Here is a 27,687-nt window from a genome sequence, read left to right as displayed (position 1 = left end):
CCCCACAACAACGATTCGCCCCACAACAACAATTTGCTCCACAACAATTCTTTTAATTTCGAATTTGATTCAAAATAAATAGGAAGTGTTGAGATGAATCCCATTGAGTCTTGTCAAATAGTTTATCAACCTTCAAATAACATTTCCATTGGGATATATTCTATTTCTCTCGATAAAATATGAGGCTGTGAGAATGAAAATGGCAATACAGGAATAAACATTCTGAAACGCATCAAGAAAAAGAAATTCGCAAAAATGAATCATGAGTTCTGAATATGCAAAAGTGAAACATGAATTTACATGGACAGCATAGGAGGTTCATGGTTCACTTTTGCGTATTCAGAACTCATGATTCACTTTTGCGAATTTTTTTTTCTTGATGCGCTTCAGAATGTTTATTCCTGTATTGCCATATTCATTCTCACAGCCTCATATGTTAGCCAAGGATAAAAAAATAGCGAAAAAATACGATAAATTATTTTTGAAAGAAAACTCAAAATCTGATGATTATTCATATCAACATTCTTTTTTGTTAATCCTATCACTTCGAAAAATAAACAAGTCTTTTTTATAATATAGAAAAAATGATTCTTCTTATTGATGTAGCTACTTGTAACATGTCGAAATCATTCTCAAGGTGAGATTTCCCACGATACATTTGAGCGCAATTCGAAGATAAGAAATTTGAAGGTAATTAAAAAACCGTATTCTAAATGGTTAATAGGAGGAAAAAAGTCTAACCTCAAAAAATAGTCTTTATTTAAAAAAAAAAAATGGTTTTCTGGTTCAGAACTATTTCCTAGGATTTATCATTAAAGTTTTATGGGTTTTAAAATACACAATCGATACAACCACTGCATACAATTAGCCAGCCAATGGATTTGCATGAATTGTCACACTGTTAATTCTCTTCTCAACTAGTGGTTTGTATGTTTTTGGATTTACGGACAATTTTTCGAGTTCATCAAGTGCATCGAAACCATCGATAATTCGACCTGAATAGAATGAAAAGAAAATCGCAATTGGAAATATCATTTTTGAAAGACAGGTGTGTTCAGTGAGTTCCATCAATAAAATGCGTTGAATAGTCAAAATATTGTATTAATTTGTTTGCTCACCAAACAATGTGTATTTCAAATCCAAATGCGGTTGTGCGGCGTATGAGAAGAAGAATTGGCTTTGATTGGTGTTTGGGCCCGAATTGGCCATGGATACCATACCGCGATCCGTATGCTTAAGATTATCTTTGAATTCGTCTTCGAATTTACGATTCCAAATCGAGTTACCTCCTTTGCCAGTGCCCGTGGGATCGCCTGTTTGAACGATAAACCCTTTGATATTTCGATGAAACAACGACCCATTATAATAGTCCATTGCACATAATGCTAAGAAATTTTCACAAGCTTTCGGACAATCCTCACAAAATAGCTCGATTTTTATATCACCAACGTCAGTGTGCAGCGTAACCGACTAGAAAAATATAGAAAAAAATATTTAAAATGTTGAAAATATTACGAAAAAAATTGCATTTACCATTTTTGCCTTTGGAACTAATACGTTTGTCAAGCGAATGTTTATGTTTGAGATTGAGGTTATGCCAATTTGCACTCATGTTTGACGTTTTTCAAATGAACTGAACATTTGACACTTAACTTCAATCGAACATATTTGGCAATCGACGTGGATAGTTGGACATTCACTTCTTCTGCTTTCAAATCTCTACCAATAAATATTTGAACAACGAAAAGGAATAAAAAAAAATGAATGTGAGTTGCATAGAATTTTGAAAACCAAAACAAATTGTGAATCTGGTGTATTGAAAATGATTTTGTGTATTTTTAGGAGCAAAATATTCCAATTGACATTCATATCGGGAAATTGCTGGAATGGTTGGTGAGTCGTCATATTGTTGCCAAGAATTGGCATACACGAATTCCCGAAATTCGAAATAAAATTGGCCATGCCATCAATGATATGCCAAGTCATGAGCAGCTAGTTAAACTATTGTCAGGAACTCGTAAGTCACTTTGGATTTCTTATTATTATTATGTGATCGCAAAGGGAACTAAATACTAATTCGAAACTATTTACAGATATCCATTACTTTCACTGTTTACAAATTATTGAAATTTTAAAAACCACCGAAGCCGACACAAAAAGTGTTTTCGGCCGCTATGGCAGCCAGCGTATGAAGGATTGGTTGGAAATTGCTCGGCTCTATGAACGTGATAGCATTTATTTGGGTGAAGCGGCACAAATTTTAGTACGTAATGTAAACTTTGAATTGCCTAGTGTAAAAAAGCAAATTACGAAATTCGATCAATTGATTGATGAAGCGTTGAAGAAAATCCAAGATCAAACTGCAACTGAAACCGTGCTGAATGCACAACGAGCGGCTTTATGCCAAAAATTGGGCATCAAAGGTGAAAATTTGCGCGACGAATTCGTCGAGAAATTGAAAGATCTGCCGAAATTTTATGAAGAAATTGCGGTACTAGCGAGAGAATTGAGCCAAGCCACCCAAATATATGGGAAAGGATCGAAGAATGAGGAATGTTTACCAGTTTTACGTCACATCATCGAGAAGGGTAACACAACCGCATATGAGTACATACATCACGAGGCACCATTATCAATCGAAGAACCACCGGTTGAAATCAAATTGACCATTGATGTTAGCGGTGGTGCTGGCAACACGGCCAATGAAATTGATTTCGGCGAGGGCGACGGTGGTGAGATTGATTTTGTAAATGACATCGATTTTGGTGGAATTGAAAGTGGCAGCGAGGTGACGCTGCAAACGGGTGATATCGATTGGGGACTCGATGAACCAAATGCCGAAGAGATTGATTTTGACATCTCGTTAAAGGACAGTGGCATCACAATCGAAAGCAGCGGCATGGCAGGCGGAGTTGCTAGGAACAATGAAGCACTCACCGTTCTCGATAGCCCAATTTACCGTGAACAATTTCTAGACGAATTATTTGAGGTAATTTCATTTACCACAATCCTACATACAGTCAGAATATTTCATTTTTAAACCGATTACTGCAAACAATACGGGGATTCTTTTTCACTTTAAACTTATGCAGTTGGAGGCATTCTTGAAGATGCGACAATTTGAATTGAGCTCATTAGAAAATTCGAATACGGCAACGTTTTTGTTTTTGGAAGGTATGGATGACCATACGGTAAAGAGCATTTCACCGATAATCCTCGATGTACAGGCGGTTTTGGAAAGGGCAACCGATGAACTACTTCAACATTTGTATCAGCTGAAACATTCCGAAAAGTACGTGTTGAGTGATGATTTCATGTCATGCCGAAAAATCCACTTTTATTGCAGCTTCGAAAATCCAAATGCAATTATTGTTCATTTGAAATTTATCATTTTTAACACTAAAAAATGTGCGTACAAATGAATTTTCTTCAATTTTTCCAACAGATATGCTGACGTGTTAGCGGAAAAATTGCAGCAAAAAGTAACAGCGGTGAAAAAAATCGAAGCTACGCGCAATATTTTAAAGGAGAAAATCGAGCAATTCAAAAACGAGAAGACTAGCATACAACCGCTCGTTGGCAAACTGACAGAGCAAACAAAAATACTTCAAAATAAGGTAAATTTGATGAAAAAAAAATCGCTAAAATTTATGCACAATTTTTAAAAAGCAGGACTCTCAGAGATATTTTCCAAAAAAATATACTAAACCAATTCTATTTTACTTTCAGATTGCCGAAGATATATCAAAACGATACAAAAACCGTCCGGTTAATTTAATGGGTGGCCTGAATTTCTTCTAACTTTTTTTTTCCATTTTAAATTCGGATTTCAAAGAAAATATAGAATAAATGAGATGGTGCGATGAAATAAAAAAGCGACTTTTTTACTCAATGTTAAATGCATTCATTATGTTTATCTTATGTTTATTTACAATATTGTTTTCTGTTAATGTAATGTAATCAAAAAAAAAAAATAAAAGAGAAACCATTTGTTATTCAGCTAAGGTATTTTGGGGCCGTTTGAATTTGCTTTGAACAAAAATTCGGTCTTTATCCACGTTTTCCTTGATATTTATCGTTTTTCGGTGCACATATTCATTGGCAAGAATGTCAAAGCCGACACTTCGCACCAATTCATCGAGTTCATCCGTTGAGAAGTAGTAACTGCGTGTACCATCTTGTCGCATATAAAATTTTTCACCAATTTTATTGCCCGGTTTGAATCGAATCTGTGCCATATCATGAAGTCCATAATCACGGAATAGTAAAGTACCGCCTGGTTTCAGCAATCGAAACATCGCCCTGAGAACGGTTTCAAATTTAGTTGGATGAATTGCCGATAGAACAAAAATCATTGAAATAATATCCACGGAATTCGGTTTGATTGTTTCGAAAATCGTGTCAGTTGTGATATCACATTGGAATGCGCGAATAATGTCTTCGTTATACAGTGGATTTTGTTGAACAAAATCGATGGCACGTTGACTAAAGTCACATGCATAAATGAAGTAATTTTTATTGAATTGATCTTCAATCAATGGAAATACGAAATTGCCAACGCCGCAACCAACTTCGAGTAGAACGCGCTTTGAGTCACCGTCATTTTCATCGATTAATTCTTGAAATTCACGCGTTGTCCAGTGTCGATCACGAAAGAATCTCGTATCGTTGCGTTTGTAGAAAAGGTCCCAATTTCGTCGTGCATCCGTTTCCAATTGATTCGCCTTAAATTCGGTGACAAGCCGTGAATTCTGCCGATCTAACAGATCAGTCTCCTCGGACGACAGAACTTTGGTTCCCTTGATCGACTCCCAAATATCCGACATTGTATGTTCGTCAACTGCACGACAACCACATTTGTAAACAAAACTCAATCAAATGAAGTCTATCAGCATCGTCTAAAGTACACATAACCTCAAATGTCATTGTCGACACGAAATACAGCGCTCAGTTTGCGTTTAAGTATGCTCATGTACTTATCATGTGTGTGTCTATGTGCATTTGTTTTTGTTGTCAAACGAATGGAAGTGTCTGTTCTTGTTTTTCGGTGATAGTCAACTGTCAGGCGTATTTCCATCCTCCATACATTCAATTTTTTTTTCCCTTTTCGTAAAATGCACCGAACGCATTCTGAAGTATTGATTGCATACACATAGTGCAAACTCTAATTAAATCATCGGAAAAATGTTAACGATAATTCAAATGGAGGGTTCTAATTCGTGATAACAACACAAATCGCTTTTCGTTCGAAACAAACCAAGCCAAATTATTATTATCTGGAATATGTTTTGTGTGCGTGTGTCAAATGCTCGAAATCGAAAAAGCAACAAGACAGCGGAAATTCATATTGTGTACAAATCAGGCTAAGTTTTTGGGTGTTGTTGTGTTCTATTTGGGTTGACTATTTCTTATTCGGTAATTTTTTTTTATAGATAAATATATTCGCACATTTGCCTAACGAAATCACGACAGATTATGTACAATTTGTATAAGAAAGCAATAAAACAAACAAAAACGGACTCAGTTTTTTACGAAAATCCTAAATTAAGTGTACATGTGTAATAGGAAAAGCCCAAACAAAACATATTCTACAAGTAAATCGCCTTTAATCGTGAATGTGTTCTAATTTTCTTCAAATCGAAAGTGTTTTTTTTAAATGGAAACACAAAAGTTACAAATGAGAAACAAAGTATGATATTGAAGTGGGAAGAGCCTTAAAATCAAATCCAAATTTGCTTTGTTGTCATTACATTCAACACAGTAAACTGCACAACACGTTGGACTCAAATTTATTTACTATCTGCTTTGACTGATATCGCCTTCATACTTGATAATATTGATTTTGGTTCGGGATTCTCTTCGTTCTTTTTTATAAAAACATGAATGCGTGCAACACTCGAAATTAATGCATCAAACAATAGGCGCTAAGCAGTATCATTTGTGTATGGAAAAGTGCCACGATCCAAATAAAAAAAAACCGAACGTATGTACAACATCTGATCAGTTTTCAGTATTTACTGCTGCTGTTGCCGTTGCTACTGTCGTTTCAAAAAAGCTGAATGCGTGTGTGGAAAGTGGAAAAAAGGTTACGAACACCAACAACAACAAAAAGTTAATTCACTCAATAATACCGATTCGCATACCAAAAGCTTTTTTGCGCCACCAGCATTTTCTTATACAATTTATCAAACTTATTTTCCCCCGTTTGATATTGGGAAATCAAACGAAAGCTTTAAGCTGAATGCACAAGTGCTTTTAATTCTTATTTTTCCTTTTTTGCTTGCGGAGTGTTTTTTTTTTTTTTAAAAAAGCTTTTTTGGTTTCAAAACGAGAATACCATTTTAACGGACATTTTGCACACATTTCTACTACTCGTATTTCAACACATCGCATTTCGAAAGGAAGAAAAACAAAAGTTTGAAGATAAATTTGATTTTAAACAAACAAATTTGAAGCGAAACACACCTGCGCTAAAAATTTCGATTACCAAGTAAGTTCGAACAATGAAAATGGATGACGAATTAATCGATGACGTATTCGAAGACGATCCAAAACATTATTACCAAAACACTGACACTGGACTTAATTTCAACGAAGTTAATTTTCTCGATGAACAAACACCATCGCCAACGGGCAAACATCCGGCATTCCGAAATGTTGACCTAAAATCAAGCAGCGGAATCGACGATGATGGATGGAAATCATTTAAAATCGAAGATGATAATGGATTCGATGAAAGTCTGCTGCACAAGGTAACACAATATCCAAAAATCCATCTTCCCCCCACATACAAAAATATAGAAGAATGAAAAATGATGTTTAATGTGAATTGTTAGAGCAAAAATAACAACAACAATAATCACATATATTTATGAAATATGGCAGAAACAGATGAAAAAAATAAATTAAATAACAACAACAACTTGAAAGTATTACACACTGCTTACAAGGCATTCGTGCACACGTCAAACATAAGCTTTAATTATTGTCTATTTACTCGCTTTTGCAATGCGAATAAATATCCTATAGCCACTATCTACAAGAGTGTATCTCAATGTAACAACAGTGAATATATTTGGTTCCGTTCTTTCATAGGTCATATTACTGGGAGACTCGGGAGTTGGGAAAACATCATTCATTGTTCGATACCATACGAATGAATTTAAGATGGCATCGTTTGCGGCGACGGTTGGCATTGCCTTAACGGTATGTATGTGTATCATATGTCATCTATTTTATCATATTGGCCAATCCATTGATGTGGATGTGTCCGTCTCATTCATTCTATATATTATTCAAAGAATGTTTCCGGTCCGGTGAAATCGAATATATTTTCTTAAGTTCACATCAAAAGCATTTGCCTGTTCTTTTTCATGTTAATAAAAGAAAACGGCAGATCCCATTATGCAATCACAATGTAAGATATGGTTGGTTTACTTCTAAACTTGAGACACTCGGTTAATATCGAAATGCGTACATCGAGGAATTGAACTGTGTAAAATGCGGCAATTGCTAGTTATTTGAAAAATGTGTGTCAAGTTCATTCTGGATTTTGATACGAATATTTCATTCAGTGTCGTCGAAAACGCAATTAAATTAACAAAGTTTACGGGTTGTTGTTTTTTTTTCGGTTTTCGAAACCAACGAGAAAAAACCACGCTACCCACCGACTAATTAAAGTGAAAATGTAACACGAGATTCAAGCTAAAATCGAACTCTTCTATTAAATTGAAAATAATTGGCATGGAAAATGGACACCACAAACGAAGGATATAGTTATATATACCGTACAGAAAAAAAATGAATATATAATTAAAAATTTAGTCGATAGATCCCTTTTTAAACTCCAACTTGAAATTAATTCATTTTTTTCATTAAATACGCATTTGATGCCATAGCATAGGCGCGCACGTTTCACAAGTGCACTCCGGGTGGATTCAATTCGCTTGCTCTCTCTCTCTCTCTCTCTCTCCTTCTCTCTCTCTCTCTTTCTCTCTCGTCGGATGGCATTATTCAATTGCAGCAGCAGCAGCAACAGCACCACAAGGTCGTATCATTTTGTGCATTGCACAATAATAATAATAAAACATCTGGGATTTCTCGCCGCAAACTGCAGCGCATAAACTGCTTGCATACTTTGAATGGATTTTACGGCAAGTGCAGATGAAATTCCATCTTCACAAATCTTAGTTGATTGGATATGAAAACCATTTAAGACAAAAAAAAAAACAAAACCAAACAAAACAAAGCGAGTTGTCACTACACATATGTGAAACAGGGAAAAATGGACTGTATTCTGGATGCATATGATTAATTCGATTGAAATGCAGCGTAAAATTATTCGCTTATTAAGGCCCCAGTGTTTTTTTTTCGCCTACGTCATAATAATACGCAATCATAGTATGTTTGAAATGAGAATGAATTTCGTAGGGGATTTGTTGTTGAACGTCTGATGAATATTTATTCATCTTTGAATTATGGCTCGTGGCAGCGCACACTAAATGCTCGCAATTTGTGAGCATAAATGAAAATTTAAAGCTCAACATAATTTTTTTCCTTATGTGTTTTTTTTTGGGCCAAATAATAATCCAAATAGGAACCTCATATATCAGTCTTACCTATGCTTTTTGCGCAATCTTCAATTTGATTGACTTACCTCACAAGTGAATTGCGAGGGGAAAATATCTCAATTATTTCTCAAGGAACAGAGAGAAGAAACAAAAAGGATTTTCCCGCCGCTCGATGTTCACAGTAATTTTGCCGCACATATTTTGGTTTCAACAAAAATTGACTACGAACACAGCGTTCACCAAACCGTATAATTATCAAGCCTACTCATCGTTGAGAAACAATGTCAAAATTGGATTTTTTCTTCCCATTCATTGTTGATATGGCAACAATTTTTTTTAATTTTCCTTTTGGATCGATCCAATCACAGGTTGTTACTGCTGCTGCTGCTGCTGTTTTTATTCATTTACATCAAATGCTCGAACATTGTTTTCCAAGCGAATGATATGACAGTCGAGTATGACAGGAGAAATTAGGAGCACTCATAATATTCGAAACATATTCAAATGAAAACTGAAATGTGTGGTTTTTCAGAGAAAATCACACCATTTCATGATTTGCTTTATTTTCTCATTCTAACCATTGGACGAAATCAGGGTGATGGCCAAATACTTGAAAACTTTTTCAATTTAAACCCATTTGAAATCGAAAGTTTGAATAGAACCACTATTCTATGAAGTTCTGGAAACTAAAAACATGCTGAATTGAATTTCGTTCAAAACCACGCTTTCGTCTATTTGTGTCCACTTTTTCACTCGCCAAAAGTTTTTACCCGAATATATTAATTCCAAGAATAATGTGATTACAATAGATTTTGGCCAGTGTCCGAATACGCATGATTGTAACATATTATTTGGCCAGGTTGTGAATATATATACGAAAAAAAACGTCAGGAAAATCTTTATTTTCATTCTCACTCCCACTGTAACAGCATTTCTCGATGAAACCATGAATAGGCTTACAAGGGAAAAAGCCGCTTAGCGTAAAGTTACTCGGAATCGTATTTGTGCATAATATCTCATGTGAATATAATACGTGTGATAAATTGCCGATAGTATTATGTATAGACGTTTCAATGTTCCATTGGTCGTGTGAATAATTTAGTGAGTCAGCTGCACATCTTTGCAAATAAAAATAAAAAATACATAGAAAATTAGTTCGGAAAAATGCTCGCAATCGTTCGTTACCAACCAATATGGAACGCAGATAAATACGCTATTCATTCCAAATGTATGAAAAATGGAAAATTAAATATTTACTGCCGTTTTTAGGTTTGCTCAGGTTGAGTAAATCAGCTTTAATTATAGTCAAAAGTCAAGTGTAAGGGACGTCGAAACTTTCGACTCGAAAGTCGTAGAAACTAAGATACGTTTGAAATGTCCAAACAACCTCTAAGTGTTTAGTACTCCGGAGTATTTATAAACTGGCTTCATTTTCACGAAAATGATTTAAAATGCGACCGCTTTCCGAATTTTCAATGGATTCACATTTTTTTAAAAGCACAATCTCTTCGAACATTTTTCTTTAGTAGACTTGATATTGGCTTGTCTTAAGAATAATATTGAAATCGATTTAAAACCCTTTTGATTTCTTCGCCATTTAAAATGCCACTGAAATGGTTTCAATTAAACAGCGTCAGCAACACACAATTTTTTTGTAACACATTCATGGACGTTGCGTGGAAGTTGCGTAGACGGTGCATCACAATCTTCATCATTTTTTTTCGGAGAAATTTGCAATGAAGTACGTTGGGCTTGAATTCAGTAAATGCCAGTTAAATGGTTTTTTTTTTCACATAAACCTTAATTGATTTCATTTTATTTTCAATTTTTAATGAGTACACTTATCTCATTATAATTGATTTGTTCGCTCACACAAAAATGATCGCCATTCATTGGCCAATTTATATCAACAACAATGTGTTATATACTTAAGCTTCAATTTCGCGTAAGTAATTTAATCTGTTTATTTAATTAAATGATGAACGGTGAATATTGTATGCACGCACTCACTTCATCGTTGAAATTATTGAGCTGGTTCGATGGAAACAATTTCAAAAGAAAGCCCACCCGTTAATTTCATCTAACAAGAAGAAAATCAATTTTGCGCCAAGCAATATTTATCTATTGCCAAATTGGCAATGTCAATACTTATTACGATGTGATGTAGAGAAGCTCGTTAGGACTAGTGATGAATTCAAGAAACGTTCAAGGAGTTAGTTTCATTGAAATATTCGATTATTGTTCAATTTTATTCGAAAATTGAAACTTTTCTAAATAAATTTCTCAATAAAAAATGTTAATTATCAAGGAAACATTCTGATGGAAATAAAATCTGTAAAATAGAATCAAATTCAGTCCCGATTGTGAAATTCGCTTCGAATTTTTGTTCGTCGTGACTAGCCAACGTAGACGTTAGTTAGACATGAAGAAATCAATCTATAAGCTGAACATTCAGATGAACTGATTTTCAATCAAAGAGCTCATGGCTCCTAGCTATTCGATACAGACGCAGGATGGTGATACTGTCATTTGGTAAGTGTGGCACGAGCATTGCTGCGCACCCAATTGGGCCATTTTCATTTCACAATATTTTATACTTTCAATCTTTTGTGCTGATGGGCATAATAGCTGCTCATCGTATTTTATTGTGTGAGTCACGACGGAACATGATTCAGACCAAATTCACAGAACAGTTTGTCGCCTATTTCTCAGTCTCATTCACCCACAGTGCACAGTTCACACTCAAGTATTTGCATTCAAATCTATTTTGAACTAGCCTCGGGGCGCTCGCGCTACGCGCTTTGCGCGTTTTGACTGGGGGACGAAATGTGCCAAAAATGGCATTTTGTATTGTTTCAAAATATTTTCTTTCAAATTCTGAAAATTCCCCAAAGATCTCCCATATTATTTATTCCAAAAATGTACCAAATTTTGACATTTGCTATTTTTGTGACATAAATATTTATCCCGAAAAGGTCATTTTTGCATTTGGTATTTTTATGACATTTGGTGTTCTCCTAAAATGGTTCCTTTCAAATTCGATAAATGTTCCAAAACGTATTCTGACCTTTGATATTTTTATGACAATAAACTGTTGTCTCAAAATGTTTCCAGTCCAATTCTGACAATGTCACAAAATATTTGTCACAAAAGGATCATTTGGCATTTGGTATTCCCCAAAAATGGTTTCTTTCGATTTCTGACAATTTCAGAAAATGTCCCAAAAATGTCTCAAAATGTCACCGGTGGAAAGTACATGTGTAGGAAATTCGGTCGAGATCAGTTGAAAACAGTACAAGGAGTTGAAGGAAAAATTTGTACGAATCGTTTTCTATTATATAGATATGAACTACCGTAAAATCCAATAACCTGAGATTCATTGCTCCCATTGTCAATTGTTTGAAAACAGTCGAAATATTGATAATTTGATTGAGTTTTATTCGTAAATGGGATTGGTTTTTTGAAGGGGATGTCATGATGGGGTGTGAGTTTACATGGAAACCCATTGTGATATGGCATGAGGAACAATTTCATTGGAATTATTTCTTCCTTTTTTTACCACATGACCAAATTTTGTGTACGATTATAAGCCAAATGAAGTGGAAAGAGACGTTGGAATATTTGATTTAAAATCATTTGCTACGCACCGTCATATGCTGATTCATATATTGTCGTACTCCACGTTGAAAAACATACGCAAGAATAAAGCCATACGTTCTGTGTGAACACGAGAAGTAGACGAATGGGGAAAAAAATAAAGCGATATGGTATTTGCAATGTAAAATTGAGATGTGTTTGTAGAGTACACATGTAAATATACGAGAGCCACTTTTTAGATGCTAAAAATGTACTGTCGAGACATGAGAGAGAAATAAAATCTCTGCCATATGGAAAAAGCTCAAGATCAGCATGACTTCGGGATTTCGCGTGCTTAATACATTCAAGTGTATTTGTTCTCAAATATCGATTACTTTAGCTTGATAGCATTTTCGTGAACTTTTTTTTCGTTATTTTTCGACGAGTGACGCATTTATTTTTTCACATCGTAAAAGGTGTGCATGGAGGGAAAAATGGTGTGCATGTGTCACATACTGTGTGAAAGATACAGACGTCGATATACATGAGCATTTGCTAAACGTATAAAAATATCAGGAAATACATCTATTAGATATGCCTACTGCAAGCAAAACATCACCTTTTTTTTAAACAGCTATTTTATTCGATTGCAACACCTAAAACTCACTAGCTCACTGAGTTCGAGTCTCAGTGGAACATTGATCGCCCAAAAGTAAAAAGAATAAACGGAAGGGAACGATACGAAAAGAAGCGATCAATATTGGCTCAATAAAGCGATATCATCATTATTTATTGTATGCGTTGGATATCTGCCGATGAATGTTGGGCGAAGCTAGCGAAAGGAAGAAAGTAAATCTTGCTTAAGACATCCATGTAAATTTGCACAAGCACAAGCGCACACACAGACAGATACTTTTTTTCTTAGATCGAAACGTTGTTTCGGTTTTTGTCGTGACAACAAGCTTGATACAAATTTTTTTTCGACTAAGGATTGTATCCTCTTTTTTAAAATACAAATCTTAATAAAAAACCGAGACTCATTGGGTCAAATCATTTACAATCCGAGCATCGTATTCTGCTTTCGGATATTGTCGTCTTGTATACCAAATTGTTGATGATTGAGTACTGCTATACCCTTTTTCCTATTCTTTTCTTTAAATTATTTTGTTTTTCTTGTATTTTTGTCCTATCCGGCGACGCTCGTCTCTAATAATGTTTAAATACATAAAGACACAAAAGTACAAGCGAAGGCCAAAATCTTCACGAACTACTTGCATTGTAAGTCTTTTCTATTTCAATAAATATCGAATTAGGGGGGAAAATCTCCTTTAATCTAAATGGCATTAGCCATCAACAACGATTACACGACGAATACAAACGTGCTCACGATTCATTCACCGAGGTCTGTACGTACACCGCTTTCTTTATATTGTTTCTTCTTCTTCGCATTGTTGTCCTTTGTATAAATACGCACGCACACACACATTTCACCTGTTCAACCTCAATGAAGAATACTTGAAGTTGTAGTATCTCTTTGAATCGCTTATTGCGCGTTTCTCGTAAAAATGTTCAAGTGGAGATTTGCCAACCATTACGATAAGCTAATAATGTTCTTAATACTCTTGAGTTTGTGTTGATTATCGACAAAATTCCTTCTTCATTTTGTTAATATAGATTTTTTTCATCTGTTGGCGTCGAGCGAATTTTCTTGATTTTCAACTGTAAATTCCCAAATGCCTTAAGGACATGATTCTTAATGTACGACTTGAAAATGGCACCGTGGTTACTCTCTATTATCATTGTAATTTTATACAGGAAAAAAATCGTACAACAATTTCACATGGAATACAAGTAGCGCGCAAAATCAAATGTTTGATTTAAGAACAACAACAAATAATAGCGTGCTCATGCTCACATATGCAAAGAGTTCATATTTAAATTTAGAATTCAATGACATTCCTGAGAGAAAGAGAGAGCAAAAAAATCAGTTCAGATTATGATACTTCTTATGATATGAGTGCATTTAAAAAAAAAAAACGTGAAAATCTCAAAATGGGTCCAGAAATCCAATGACTTCAAAGGGATTACACTTGATTATAAAAACGTAAGAAGCGTGTACGTTTTAATTACAGCCATGACAAATGATTGAGATTGAAAACGGAATAATGTTGAGACAACAATAAACGTCGTAATAATAATAATGATGATAATTTATTTCAAAAAGCCACAATTGAGGACATGTCGTATGTATTGTAAGCATGGCACAAGAAATGTTTCGCATCAATAGTGATGGTTGTCTACACGCAGCTAAATGCGAACACTGAATCATCCTTGCCGAAGAGATGAGCGCTATGAACCATACGCAAATACACCGAATCCAAGCACAAGATGAAGCCATACCACTGTAGCTTTGTCAAACACTCGCATACACTGTGTGCGGCACTCTTCCTCTTTCCCTTCCCCTACAGAAGAATCGGATGGAAAATTCGCTTCGCATAAACGTTTATATATACATACAATACTATCTGACTGATTTTTCGAACACGGCTTAGATCTATCCACATTTTTCGCAGCGATACTGTTTCAGTAGCCATTCACCTGTTGGATGATTTAGATGCGAAAAGAATATACACTAGCGCACGCATTATTTCGTTTTTCACAGCTAAAGTCGACCATCCGTTGAAGCCGATGAGCATTTATTGAATAAACTCTCAGTCCCACTCCATCAATAAATAGCGTCTTATAAACGAGCATTTGAACCATTTATAAAACAAAGTATTTTTTGTGTTCGAAAATAAAAATAAAATCAAGTGATTGTGATGTTAAAAAAGTGAATGTTTAACAATAGTAAAAATTCAATCAGTTTAAAGCAAAAGTTGTTTTGGGTCGTAAAATAATTTGATTTAATTGAATGTTTGTGTTTTACATATTTTCTTCCTTTTTCAATTATATAATCGCGCAAATGTGTTACCGTATTTTGCCCATCATTCGTTCAATAGAATTACCAAACAAAGTCAAACGAAATACACAAGACTTCAATACAAGAGAGGAAAGTGAAAATTCGTTCATGCTTTTTTTTGCAGCTCATTGTTGACATGTTGGTATTTGTAGAGAAATTGCAAAAAGAAACGAAACGAAAATAAAAAGAACTAAATCGAACAAAAGAAGAGAAAAAGTAATTTTGGGAATAAAAAAAAAATATAAAAAAAAGGAATGTGTATATTCTTCGGCTCGTCCACCCTCTTGTACATGGCAGGCATTTTCTGATGATTTCACTTCATTTCAATTTCAACAGTGCTTTTGTTTCCGTTTCAAATCCGGTGTGCAATTTCACACGAATTGCCATTAACAGTTATCCGTATTATTTGAATGCCCATGAAGAATGAACGGTAGATTTTGTTCCGGTGCGTATCCGTCCATTAGTCGGTTCGTTCATTCGCACGCTCTTTCGTTTTTTTTTTCTCCTATTCGCCAACAATGACTACAAATAGAAATATTTTGTTGAGTTGCATAAGAAATTAATTTATGTTGATTCAACGTAATTTTCCATCGTCATTTTCTCTCTAGACGCTATGCTGCTATTCTTTAAACTCGTCGTCGTCGTCGTCGTCGTCGTCGCATTTTTCTCCTGTTCATTGAATTCAGCAAATTTGATGTCCAATTGAAAACAGCCTTAGAAAAAAGAGACCGAAAAGTACAACAAACAAATAAAAAATATATATATCGTTTTCAACATTTCCACGAACAACGATACACTTTTTATTTGTTGCCTAGAGTGTAAAACTCCCTCTTATACATATATATATATATAGGGAAAAAAATCTTTTGTCTGTATGTGTTTATAACATTTTGTTTCATGTTTAAATCATGTTTGCACAGAGATTTATTAAAAATGGTAGAAACGCACCCATGGATCTCGTGACAGTGAACTTGATTTTCTTTTTTCGAAGATTAACGAAGACGACGACAGCAACGACATCGTCAGCTCCATTGTATGAGAAATGTGTTGAAGTAATGTTACTGCTATATGTACTAGCCATCGTATGAAACAATAGAACAGTACATTAAGTACACAATCAAGTGGGTCAGAATATTAGTCAGAATATGTGTAAAATTGTGTGTTTTTGTTTTCAATAAAGGATTTTAAAGCCAAATCGTCAACAAAACACTACACAAACATTCACATAATAATATACACATACAAAGTCTAAAGAGAATCATACAAAGAATCAAATGACCCATGATTAATCGCAAATAGTCTCGGCTTTAATGCGACTTAACGTCATAATTTTCATTGCTTGTTTCAGTGGAAAAACCAAATAGGTAGATAGAGTTAACTCTCAAGAGCAACAGCCTTGATATGCACCGTTTTAATCTAGTTAATTCAATTACATGAGCTATTTTTAATGAAATCAATGAAAAAAAAAAAACGACAAGAGCGAGAACATTTTCAATTTCAAATTCGCCTGTTGAGTGGAATGCTTCAGAAATTTTGAGAGATTAAATGAAATTTCTTAAACCAACGATGAGAGACATTCAGACGGACATTGAATGTGAATCTAATGCGCCCGAATTTCGTTTTTCGATTTTCATTTCCATTGACGACCAGAAACCATTTTCTGTTCAACGACACAGCAACTGAAATCATATTGTTGAAACTCCAGATTAAAAGCTTTTCAAATCGATTATTACTGCTGCAAGATTGCAAGAGAGAGAGAGAGAGAGGGAGAGAGAGAGAGAGAGAGAGAGATAGAGAGAGAGAGAGAGAGAGAGAAATACACGCACACACATACTTTTGATTCAACACTTTGTTTTGATGATAACGTATCTAAACATACTTATCACACTTTTATAAGGTCGTTCAATGTTATTGTCTCGCTTTAATACGGTCGATCATCATTTCTTATAACCTTAACATTTCATCAAGACTGTCGTTGAATTTGAGAATTTAATACTTTCATAAAATAAAATCATCAACAATATGATGAACTCAATCACTTTTTCTGCGTATTGAATAGAACAAGCACAAAGTTTTAAGTCAATTTCGAAAAACTTGATAAAAAAAAACAAACAAGCATGATGTAGCAGACGTTTATTTTATCATCTGAGACCGAAGGTCATTTCGAACAAACGGCCTAGAAAATCTTCCCAGAGAAAAAAGCATCGAAACAATGAGTATGTTTCCCACGAGCTCTCTATATTTGTGTGTGTTCATAGAAGTTTTTTCTTTTCATGAAAAAAGCTCGTTGAATGATCGAAATCCGATTTCTACGAAAATGCAAATTTTATGGTGTAAATCATTCTTCGATCTTGAAATCATTTAATATAGCCGAGAGTTTTACTGTATCCATATGGATGACAAGACAGAGTGAAAACTTATCGGTAATCGCTTAATGCTTACTGAATTAATGATGAAAGTTTTCATGTTCGTACTCCGCCTTAGATATATATGTTTGTTGAAAATATCCCCGGTAATGACGCAATGCGGTGGGGAACGGGAGGTGTTTGTTTACATAAGTGGTTGAACTGCTCTGAAAACCATCCACTCCATTCGGTATCAATATCATATCGACACATTTGCATAAATTTTGTCTTTTCTCCAACAAATCAACTCGATGAATACATATTCAATGCACACACGCACACGTGCGTACACAATGAATATCGGATAGGATTTCTCGTTTTGAATAACAATGGATGGCATTCTACTATACGCTTAATGATAAAAGTGTACAATTTTATGCGAGAGATTTTACACTTGATCAACGAAATTTGTTTAATTGGCTACGCACACACACACACACACACACACATGCAATCAGAAAATGTGTTTCGATATTTTCCCAAACCTACGTTCTACGTACGATGTTCGATTATTTCACCAATATTCAGTTTGTCTTATATTGTCGGATCATCCCTCTCCTCTAATTTTGCACGAACCGATGAGGTCATTCATAGTAACAGTTCAATTCGAGACGAGTGAGAGCACCCGTGAGCGAGCAAGAGATACAGCGGTGGAAGAAACCATGAAAACATTGACACAAAATGTCAATTTAATTTGAATGACGTCAAATCAGCTAGTTTAATATCGAACTAAACGAAAGCATTTTAAATCTGTTTAACGTTACGTGATGCAATTCAAAAATGATTGGCTAAGTTTGCTTGTGTGTGTATATGTTTTTTTTCCAGTGCGTAGGATTCATTGTTTTCCTTATCAATTGGTGCACAGCATTCGAATATGATGATGACGACGACAACAAAATCGTGTTCGACGAACAACATAATTATGCAATACACGAGTTAGTCTGCATAACACAATCCAACGAGTCATTTTCACGGTATTTCTCCCCATTTCGAAAAAAAATTGACTTTTTCCCTTCTTCGAAATTTGGTCGCTCTTTGAGCACCCTTTGCAGGAAAAAAAGGGGACGAAATTAAAAACAAAATCGATGAACGACGCAAGATTGATGCAAAAAAAAAAATAAATAAAAACAATTTACTGGTTCCGTTAAAATCACTCCTCCTTAATTTTTTTTCTCTGGTATAACTTTACATAGGGGGACCACACAGCTTTCACTTAGATTGACTGTGAATTGAGGCTTGAAATAATATATAACTTTAAGGCCTTGCTTCTAATGAAAACTCGTAAACAACTTTCCGAATTTTTGGATAATTTATTACCTTGTACTATGTATGATACAAGCGACTTTATTAAAATCATGCCCAACCACAACACAACTCAATAAAAATTTCATGGAAACTTAGACGCAAGGCTGTGATGCGTTACCATATGCGCCAGACTCGTTTATAGAATGATAAACGACAACAATCACAAAGACTAGATAAAGTTTGGTTGAGTTTTTTTTTTTTGCGTTGACAACTTTCGATACTACCTCTTTCGGAGAGAAAAAATCGGGAAAAAGTATATTTCATCATATAAAATCAAAACGACGACGAAAGAGTGGACAAATTGAATCGGTAAGAATAATCTTGACCTGCCAAATTGAGTGAAAATAAATTTGAAACATAGAGTTTTTTTTTTATATGGAGTTGTTGTTGCAAAGTCCATATAAAAAAACTCTATGTTTCACATTTATTTTCACTCAATTTGGCAGGTCAAGATTATTCTTACCGATTCAATTAAGAGTAAATGATATTTTTACAGAAAATTTAAATGAACAATTTTAGAATGTTCTGTTGATAAGAAAGAACAGAACTGTTTTGTTGATAATTTTCAAAGTATCAACAACGTTTCACAAGGCTATTGAATCAAATGCGAACATTCAACTGAATTGTAATTGTAAAATACCGGTTTAAATTATTAGCGCTCGAATTACATCAGCCAATTACTCAGCGATGAACTTCACCAGTTAATCGGCTGGTACACAGTACATTTGACCAGTTGCAACTTCGGTCAAACATTGTTGTTGAGGATATGCATCAAAGCATACTGTGACTCGTGTATATGGTTTACCAGTTACACCGTGTGTGCACAGCGCGCGAACTGAGACGAAGCACCACTTCGTGAGAAATCGCGCGCCATGCACACTGGTAAACCATATACTCGAGTCACAGTATGCTTTGATGCATATTCGCAACAACGAATGTTTGATCGAAGTCGCAACTGGTCAAATGTACTGTGTACCAGCCGATTAACTGGTGACGTGCATCGCTGAGTATTTCAATTACCCAACTGAACATTCGACTGAGCAATAACCAAGAAAAGTGATTGAAACAGATTGATGTTATTCTATGTTGTGTACCATTGCTTTGATAATAAATCATTTACCTCAACTTCATGCATCCTTTTTCCAATTTCGATGCTATTCACCATACAATTATATCCATAAAATTGCAATCGATTCGAAAAAGGGTAGGAAAAGCAGGAATGTATTCTGATTCAATTGCATGAAGAACCACAAACGATATTTAATCAAATTCAAGTGCTTACACGTTCGAAATGCTCGAATAATATTTTATTTCGTTGTAGAATCAAAGTCACACAACCATTTCATTCGATTTCCTTTACCATCATTTGCGAATGTCAAACCAATCTGGATGGAATAGAAAAAAAATCCGATGTCCGTAATGATGCAAAGTTCTTTGAAGCAGAATATTTTTTTGCCATCTATCGCACTTTTGTCGGAAAAAGCTTTCAGCGTTCAGTTTGTTTGAGTTTTTTTTTTTTTAGCAACCTTAAATTGCAACGAACAAAAAAGCAATCACATCGTTTAATAACCTTCGCTCTTGTGACGCTAATTATTATTCAGAACTTGAAAAAAAGATGTTTGTTTTCCGCGTTGAAATTTCATTTGAGTAAAAGCAGTCAAGGAAAGCATGTCAACGCATGAGCTGCAACACATAAATCGTATGCATACAATGCATGCAGTTGGTTGTATGTCTGAAATTGTATTTGGATTTGCATTTGAAATCGACCAAAACGTATTTTCATTTTCCCTTGTCAAAAAAACTGTTTTCAACACAAAAGCCATGATTCTCTATTGGAAACTGGTTTGTTTGCTGGAAGTAAAACCGACAAATAGTGTTTGCATTTTAAAATTTTTACTCGTTTTGGTATTTGCAGAATATTGAATGTCATAATCATTGAACTATATAAATGTTTTATGCAGATATTGAAATGTTTTATCAACAGAAAACAGTGTTTTATTCAATTCAACATTCAAATTGAAACTGAAGTTTTTAAGGTTAAAAATTGTGTAAAGTTCAGTGCAATCAGATCAAAATTGTATAAAATATTATAAAATCTCAATTGGACGTTTTTGTGTCTCTTTCTCTCTCTGTGTATGTATTTGTTTGTATATTAAGTACATTACGTATTAAAGACGAGAGAAAAACGCTGAATAACCAATAAAATGAGTAGCTTTTCATTTAACACCAACCACATTAATTACAATCAAAGCACACAAAATACTCAAAACTCGCCATCGTATCGACAACAACAACAGCATCAGCAGCAGGCATATAGTCCACAGAATTCGCCACAACCGCACGAACATCAACGGCGGGAGTCTCTAGTGAAGCCCACATGGCAGAATGTGTGCCCGGGTGAGGTGCCATTTGATACACTCGAAAAGCTCAATAGACTATGTAACGGTGAACAGCAGTCAATTCTATTACAACAACAGGTATAATTAACCAAAACCAAAATCGAAATACACACTCACAGTGGGATGGAAAATAGTATATATTCTGACCTTACCTTCTAACCACCCATTAAACTGATTACACTGTAAATGATGAAATTATTGTGTGCTAAAACAGAAATTCCGCCAACAAACGCAACATCAGCAAAACAATCATGCAAAAGCAGCTCAGAACAACATTGAATCGTTATCTTCGGCCACTGATTCATACCGCGGCGACACTGGCATTGACAATGATGATGCTGCGACGGACAACTGTACAGGAAATATGATTAACCGGAGTGGGTTTAGTGATAGTACAACAGCAGCAGCAGGAACGAGCAACAGCAAGCAATTCACAGCAGCATTAAAAGTGGACAAACAGCAGCGACGACAAGTCGAATTGTACGACGTTGTCGGGAAGGTGCACACATCTTTTGTTATCTTTTAAATGGAATCTTGCTTGTTATTTGTCTCTGCCTTCTGCGATTTGTGGTGTGATTCATTGCCGACAATAAAATCAACATACACACAATTAATTAACGAAATGCTGAACTTTCAATCTCAGCCATATCAATTTGAGGCTTGTTAAATTAATCGAATTTTCTGTGATTTTTTTTATCATATACCTTAACACATTTTCTATATGGGCAGCATTTTGTTCCACTTTAATTGAGAAAAGCAATTGATTTTCCTTCGTTAAGAAATGTTACATTTTCAATTGTGCAAACAATCGCGGTAAAAACCTGTTCACTGTACAATTTCATTCAAAAGATGTTTTTTTAATGATTCATATCATTATGTGCCATTCAATATGTTACATCAAGTGAACTGAAGAGAAAGAAAAGAAACAAGTTTCTAGACGAATCATAGAGCCAACCGTTGCATCTGACATCCGTTGGATACAATGTTGTTAATGTCAAATGTGCATCCAACGTGAAAGCCAGAGGGAGAGAGACAAAGGGCGAGCGAGAATAATGCCAAGAAAATATGTTCATACAGTCAATATTTTACGATGTAATATTTACGGTCAAAACCATATCACATGAACTTTATTGATTTGCTCAAGCTGAAACATGCATTTTCGATTTTCGAAAATGTTGCGGTTTGTACAAGACATCGATAAAATGAAAATGGGAGAGTGAAGTTGAAAATCAATACACGATGTTATATCATAAAGGATTGACTTGTCTGTAGCAAAATCGAAATGAAAAACCGAAAATACATATTATGAAGTACATGACGCAATGTGTGCGTCGCACATTATATTCAACAGGTCATGCTTCTTGGTGATTCAGGTGTTGGAAAAACATGCTTGCTTGTTCGATTTCGTGATGGAACTTTTTTGTCGGGGAGTTTTATATCAACAGTTGGAATTGATTTTAGGGTGAGAAAGATACATATTTTGTTGTTGTTATTGTTGTCATATTTCTTTTTATGTACTTTTATGAACGACATTTTTTTTTCTGGTCTCCTTCCTTTTCTTTAATATAAAAGATTCATGATAAATCCAAGCTGTTGACAGTCTTTTTACTGACTTTTCTGAAAAATTGATTGAAAAACCGAAAGACTATATCGATCGTTAGATATTATAGGAACCAGCCGTTCGGGAGTTTCTTTTTTTTTTTTAAATATAATATTTATGAAATGTTTTTTTTTTCTTGCAAAAAGTTAAATATGAACTCCTGAGAATATTCGTTGGACTTTATTATGTTTTCCTGAAATACGGTTCTTGAAAAAGTTGGTATGCAAATACGGTACATCAAAATATTTTTTTGAGCGTTTTTAAGCCGTGATTACAACAACACTTGTCCCGTTTTTTCGTACAACTTTTTTCAAATTTCACATTTAACTACGCATCGAAAAAAGTCCAACGAATATTCTCAGTCGTTCGTATGTGAAGGGGCTCCTATGTAATTAAATTTGATTGCGCTAAGCTTTTTTTATTGGTAACCTTTGTTCACCTTTGATTTTTTAATGGATTATCGACATTGAATAGAAGTAAATATTGGAAAATTTAGACATGACCAGTTTGAATTCATAACTAAGTTTCGCAGGTGAACATAGTCTCTACGCATGGAAAAAACAAAGGCAGTAATGGAAACTTTATTTTCCTTCGCCTGATGCAAATATGCCGAGGTTATTGAATTTATTTGAATAATTCTAATTTTTCATAGCGAATTTGTCAATTTGTTCAACATCAAATTTACTTACGATAACGAGGAATTTGGTGTCACTAAAGGGTTCATCGTTTAGGTGACAAATGAATAAAAAATCATCTAAATTGCAAAGTACTTTTATCTTTTGTGTTTTCCTTTGAACATTTCGATGTGAGATATTTTTAGTAACGCAATATTCGTCAAATTGGTCAATGACTTTATACGGAAAAAAAATTCACACCAAAACAAAATGTAAACAACGAATCAAGTAAGAGAGAGCGAAAGAGAGAGAGAGAGAGAGAGAGAGAGAGAGAGAGAGATGCAAAAGAAAGAAACACGGAAAAATTATACTACGTAGAATGCGTTGTTTACTAATAAAAAAAATTGGTGTTACAGAGACATAATGTTTATATTTATGAACGGACTACAGGCGTTCATAATCAACGTATATGTTGTTAATGTGCACATGTTCAAGCTTTCCAGTCTATTTAACAATTGGGACATCATCATAATAATAAACTTAAGCGTATAAAATGCCTGAGCATCTGCTTATTGAATAGAAAACGCTAATACAAAAACGCGGGTGTTACAAAAAGTCGACACTTTTATTTTTGTTGATGGATTTTGTTGAAGTGCCAAAGCGAAGAATCGTTTTGAAGAGAGAGGTCATTGGGAATGTCTTACTCTAAAAAAAAAATTATTTTCAACTTGTGTGGATATATCAAAGCGGTCCTGATACCATTATAATGCTTTTTCTTATAACTACTCAACATATATTTGATTAATCTGGTAGTCTGTGTTCTGATGAAAATGCACCGTATTTATTCCCATGTGCAAAAGATATCCCTATGTTTATCTATGGAAGATATTCACTCCATTTACTATAATTGGGTACACTTTTGTGAATCTCTAATATTCCAACAAGGATCAAGAATTAAAAAATATTTCTTATGAAGATCTAATCCGTTGAATTGGTACCTCATCTGAATATACGCTAGCACATAAATCAAGTGGTTGATGAAGCAAACTCTCCCTGCCTTACCGCTTTGCATGAGTAGACCGCAATGTAAAGAATACCATCATCATCATCATCATAATCTATCACAGATAGATATAGCATCAAAAATTGAATGCGAGTGTTTGTGCTTGTGTGTGCGAGCGTTGTCGTGATTTCCGTTTGATGTTGTCGTTTATTTTTCTTCTTGCCCATAATCCTGAATATAAATATTCCGAAATCCGATTTCGAAAACGTTGAGATATTTTCCAGTTAGACTCGAAATGTGCGAATAAAATTTGTGCTGATTGAGGCTGGGGTCTACCTGTTGGAAAATTTCTGTTGAAGACAAATTATGCGAAAATAAGTGTTTGAAAGCCTTTCGTCATTTATTATGAAAAGCATGAGCGTCACCTAACAAACACGTACGATCCCTTCCCCTCCAGCAAGGGCTTAATGCGAAAAAATAAACTTTGGTCCATTGCTCAACAACTGCTTTCATGCACATTACATGGTCGATTATAATTTGAACACGACGGCCCCAGCTGTACTTAGCAAATGACAAAGTATGAGCGTGCGTGCATGTGTTGTCGAGTGTTTAACCATAATCTTTCAATTCGGTTTGTGTGCACAATGTGCAGGCTCTGATTGTGGAAACATCAAAAACCATTCCATGCCACTATTCGATGGACTGTTACACGTTTACACATAGTTTCAACCGTTTCGATATTTGCTGGTCATTTTAACTGGTTGCATTTTCACTGACAGCAACACAGCAACTCGCCTCAAACATCTACAACCTGATGATTGTTTTGCGAACACAAAAGCTTTTACTTGCCAAATAATGACCCAGTGTTGAGAGTGTTGAGCCATTTTTCTTTTCACTCCATGGAAATGCCTGTCAGTAGCAGCAGGCAAGTGCTCATGTGTGCATAATCTCCGTAAGTAATCCTATTATGTTGAGGTAAAAAATAAAAGAAACATCACATCACATTCATTTTCTATTCGGTGGGTGATAATATGCCCGTACGCACATTTATTTTTATCCATCGTAACGTAAATTCGAGCAAACCAAGCGACTCCAATAGATGTGTGACATTTTTATAACGAATAAATCACCAATTGAAATGGAAGACTGGCTGTTGTTATATCAATTCCAATTGTAGCTTAGGTGAAAGACGGAAAGCGATTATTTTTCACAACTTGCCAACAACAACCATGCCATTAAGTTTCGTCAACGCCTCAGCACAAATCACACCGGAAACAAAGGTGAAATAAGACCAAGACCAAATGGTCAAGTTCTTTCCGAAAAATTGATTTTGGCACTAAAATAAGAAAGTAATTCACTGAACGACTTTTTTTTCCAATAAAATCCAACAACCCTTCAATGTTATCTTCAAAGCAACTCTCCAGGTGCTGCTACCTGCTTTGCTTGTCAAAATATGGGCTTATACTTCTTTTTATACAGTCCTTTTTTGTTCAGATTTCTAATTTTTTCTTTTGAATTTTTTACATTCTTCATATTTCGTATATTCGAAAGATGATTATAAGAAAAGAAGGCTATATATTTGTGTCATGAACACATGAAAGTAATAATTTATTGCACACTTCATACAGTGAGCACTTCAAATTCAATTTTTATGATATTATTATTCTTTATGAATGGATTTACGTTTATTAAAACCTATAAATCTTATATGGTATATTCAGATTCAAGTGTTTATTTCATGGAAATGGTGTGGTGGTTGCTGCAAAGAAATCTGAATGCCTCTGCAGATCGTTGGCCAGGCCTGGAGTATGTGTCTCTGCGTGAGTGTAGTAAACGCAATTTTTCAAATTGAGATTTCACAAAATATAATTATATCTCAGTATTTAACGGTGATCCGCATGAGCAGTTGTCTTAAAAGTTAATCTGCTTCGGTTTGCTCAGCTCAAATATCGCTTCGAACATGTGTGTAAATGCTATGATAGTCATAATAGAATTTCATTTAAACATAAAATACACATATTCCTTATTCCTTTTTCCTTTTTCTACAATAAATGAATACAAGCGAGCATATATGCGTGTATATAAAAAAGCGTGTGTCTAGATAGTTTACACTGTGCAGATGGGAAAAGAAGCAAGGTTAGAGATCTTTTCGACAGTAATAAAAGTTGTCGCAAGGAGAGTGGAGAGAAATTGGCTAAATGAACAGTTTAAATCTCTCTCTCTCTCTCTCTCTCTCTCTCTCTCTCTCTCTATAGACATACATATACGTGTATCCATTTCAAAACGGATGTCCAACCTCAGTTCAGTGTGTTCACTGGTTTGACGCCATTGAACTCACAGTCATAGAAAAAATCGCGATTGTTGTTGTTATTCACTCTCTAAACATACATAAATAAATACAGAAACGACTCTTTTATTTCTATTGCATCGATATTCGTCTGGATACAATCTCGAAATGGCAATTGTTTGTTTATGTGTGCACAGTGCACACAGAGTGTACGCATATCAATTTTATGCGCTGAATGGTTCTCCTTTGGTATCCAATATGGAACGAGTATTTGTTTTTGTCATGCCCGTGTGCCGCGAGGCCACTTCGAGAAAATTGCATGAAAAAGGAGTTGAATGGACAAAACCAAAGCGAAAAACCAGCCTCGGCAATATTTAACCATTTTTCCATGCTTTGTGATGAGAGGGAATATGCTCGAGTGAATTAGACAACGAAGAAAAGAAAAGAATGCAATTTAAAATTATTTGTTTATTTTCATTGCTACCCTATATTTTCACATGCACAATTAAATATTCATGTTTTTAGCACTACATGAAATGTAGAGCTACTAATCTGCTTTTTTTTTCTCGGTCAAGTTTGACTACTCAAACAAATGTTGGTGAATTTGAATTATATGCTCATATTCTTTTTTTGATTTAAAACCGGTGCACTAATGAAGATTTAATATATAACACTTCATATATACATAAAAGATTGACATACAATTTTTTTATTTTTCCAAATTATATTTTATCATACATTAGTATCATAGATTTTATTTGTTTCTTATATATTACTTCAAAGTTACTTTGATGAAATACATTTCATGTAGTGCGCCAAAAAATAGTTTGTTGTGAAACAAAAAAATAGATTAAGTAACTAAAAACTCAAGAACGCAGAGCGGAGCGAAGCGAAGCTCTGTGGTCTTGTTTTTCTCTCTCTTTCTCTCTCTCTCTCTCTCTCTCTCTCTCTCTCTCTCTCTCTCTCTCT

The 27,687-nt window shown here is 34.7% G+C and overlaps 5 protein-coding genes across 5 annotated transcripts in view; 3 read left to right on the top strand and 2 right to left on the bottom strand.

Moving 5' to 3' along the window:
* Positions 1-97, top strand: part of LOC129577081 (pupal cuticle protein Edg-78E-like) — a 2,170-nt gene extending 2,073 nt beyond the window's left edge. Inside the window, exon 7 of the mRNA XM_055463543.1 lies at positions 83-97. Within this exon, the coding sequence (XP_055319518.1) occupies positions 83-97 (15 nt within the window). The remainder of the gene's footprint in view (positions 1-82) is intronic.
* Positions 98-714: 617 nt separating this feature from the next.
* Positions 715-1,607, bottom strand: LOC129577621 (peptidyl-prolyl cis-trans isomerase-like 3). The gene is made up of 3 exons (XM_055465017.1): positions 1,534-1,607; positions 1,119-1,470; positions 715-995 (listed from the first exon to the last, which is right to left on the bottom strand). Exons 1-3 carry the CDS (start codon positions 1,534-1,536, stop codon positions 865-867), a joined length of 486 nt encoding a protein of 161 aa, XP_055320992.1. The 5' UTR covers positions 1,537-1,607; the 3' UTR covers positions 715-864.
* Positions 1,608-1,648: 41 nt separating this feature from the next.
* LOC129577613 (CDK5RAP3-like protein) lies at positions 1,649-4,008 on the top strand. Its single transcript, XM_055464996.1, has 6 exons — positions 1,649-1,766; positions 1,843-2,017; positions 2,094-2,989; positions 3,093-3,292; positions 3,446-3,617; positions 3,730-4,008. The coding sequence occupies exons 1-6, from the start codon at positions 1,761-1,763 to the stop codon at positions 3,799-3,801; spliced, it is 1,521 nt and encodes a 506-aa protein (XP_055320971.1). The 5' UTR covers positions 1,649-1,760; the 3' UTR covers positions 3,802-4,008.
* LOC129577619 (tRNA N(3)-methylcytidine methyltransferase METTL6) lies at positions 3,887-4,913 on the bottom strand. Its single transcript, XM_055465014.1, has one exon. The coding sequence runs from the start codon at positions 4,824-4,826 to the stop codon at positions 3,993-3,995; it is 834 nt and encodes a 277-aa protein (XP_055320989.1). The 5' UTR covers positions 4,827-4,913; the 3' UTR covers positions 3,887-3,992.
* A 9,876-nt stretch (positions 4,914-14,789) lies between these two features.
* LOC129577618 (ras-related protein Rab-26) overlaps positions 14,790-27,687 on the top strand; it is an 18,580-nt gene continuing 5,682 nt past the window's right edge. The window contains exons 1-4 of the mRNA XM_055465013.1: positions 14,790-15,031; positions 20,731-21,292; positions 21,429-21,713; positions 22,566-22,676. Coding sequence (XP_055320988.1) covers positions 21,020-21,292; positions 21,429-21,713; positions 22,566-22,676 — 669 coding nt within the window. The 5' untranslated portion in view covers positions 14,790-15,031; positions 20,731-21,019. The remainder of the gene's footprint in view (positions 15,032-20,730; positions 21,293-21,428; positions 21,714-22,565; positions 22,677-27,687) is intronic.

This window comes from Sitodiplosis mosellana, unplaced genomic scaffold, assembly GCF_009176505.1.
Source record: "Sitodiplosis mosellana isolate CC-2019 unplaced genomic scaffold, AAFC_SMos_1.0 Smas_scaffold_6197, whole genome shotgun sequence".
NCBI lineage: Eukaryota > Metazoa > Arthropoda > Insecta > Diptera > Cecidomyiidae > Sitodiplosis > Sitodiplosis mosellana.
Note: the sequence above shows the minus strand (reverse complement) of the source record. Positions and strands in the feature narration are given on the sequence as shown.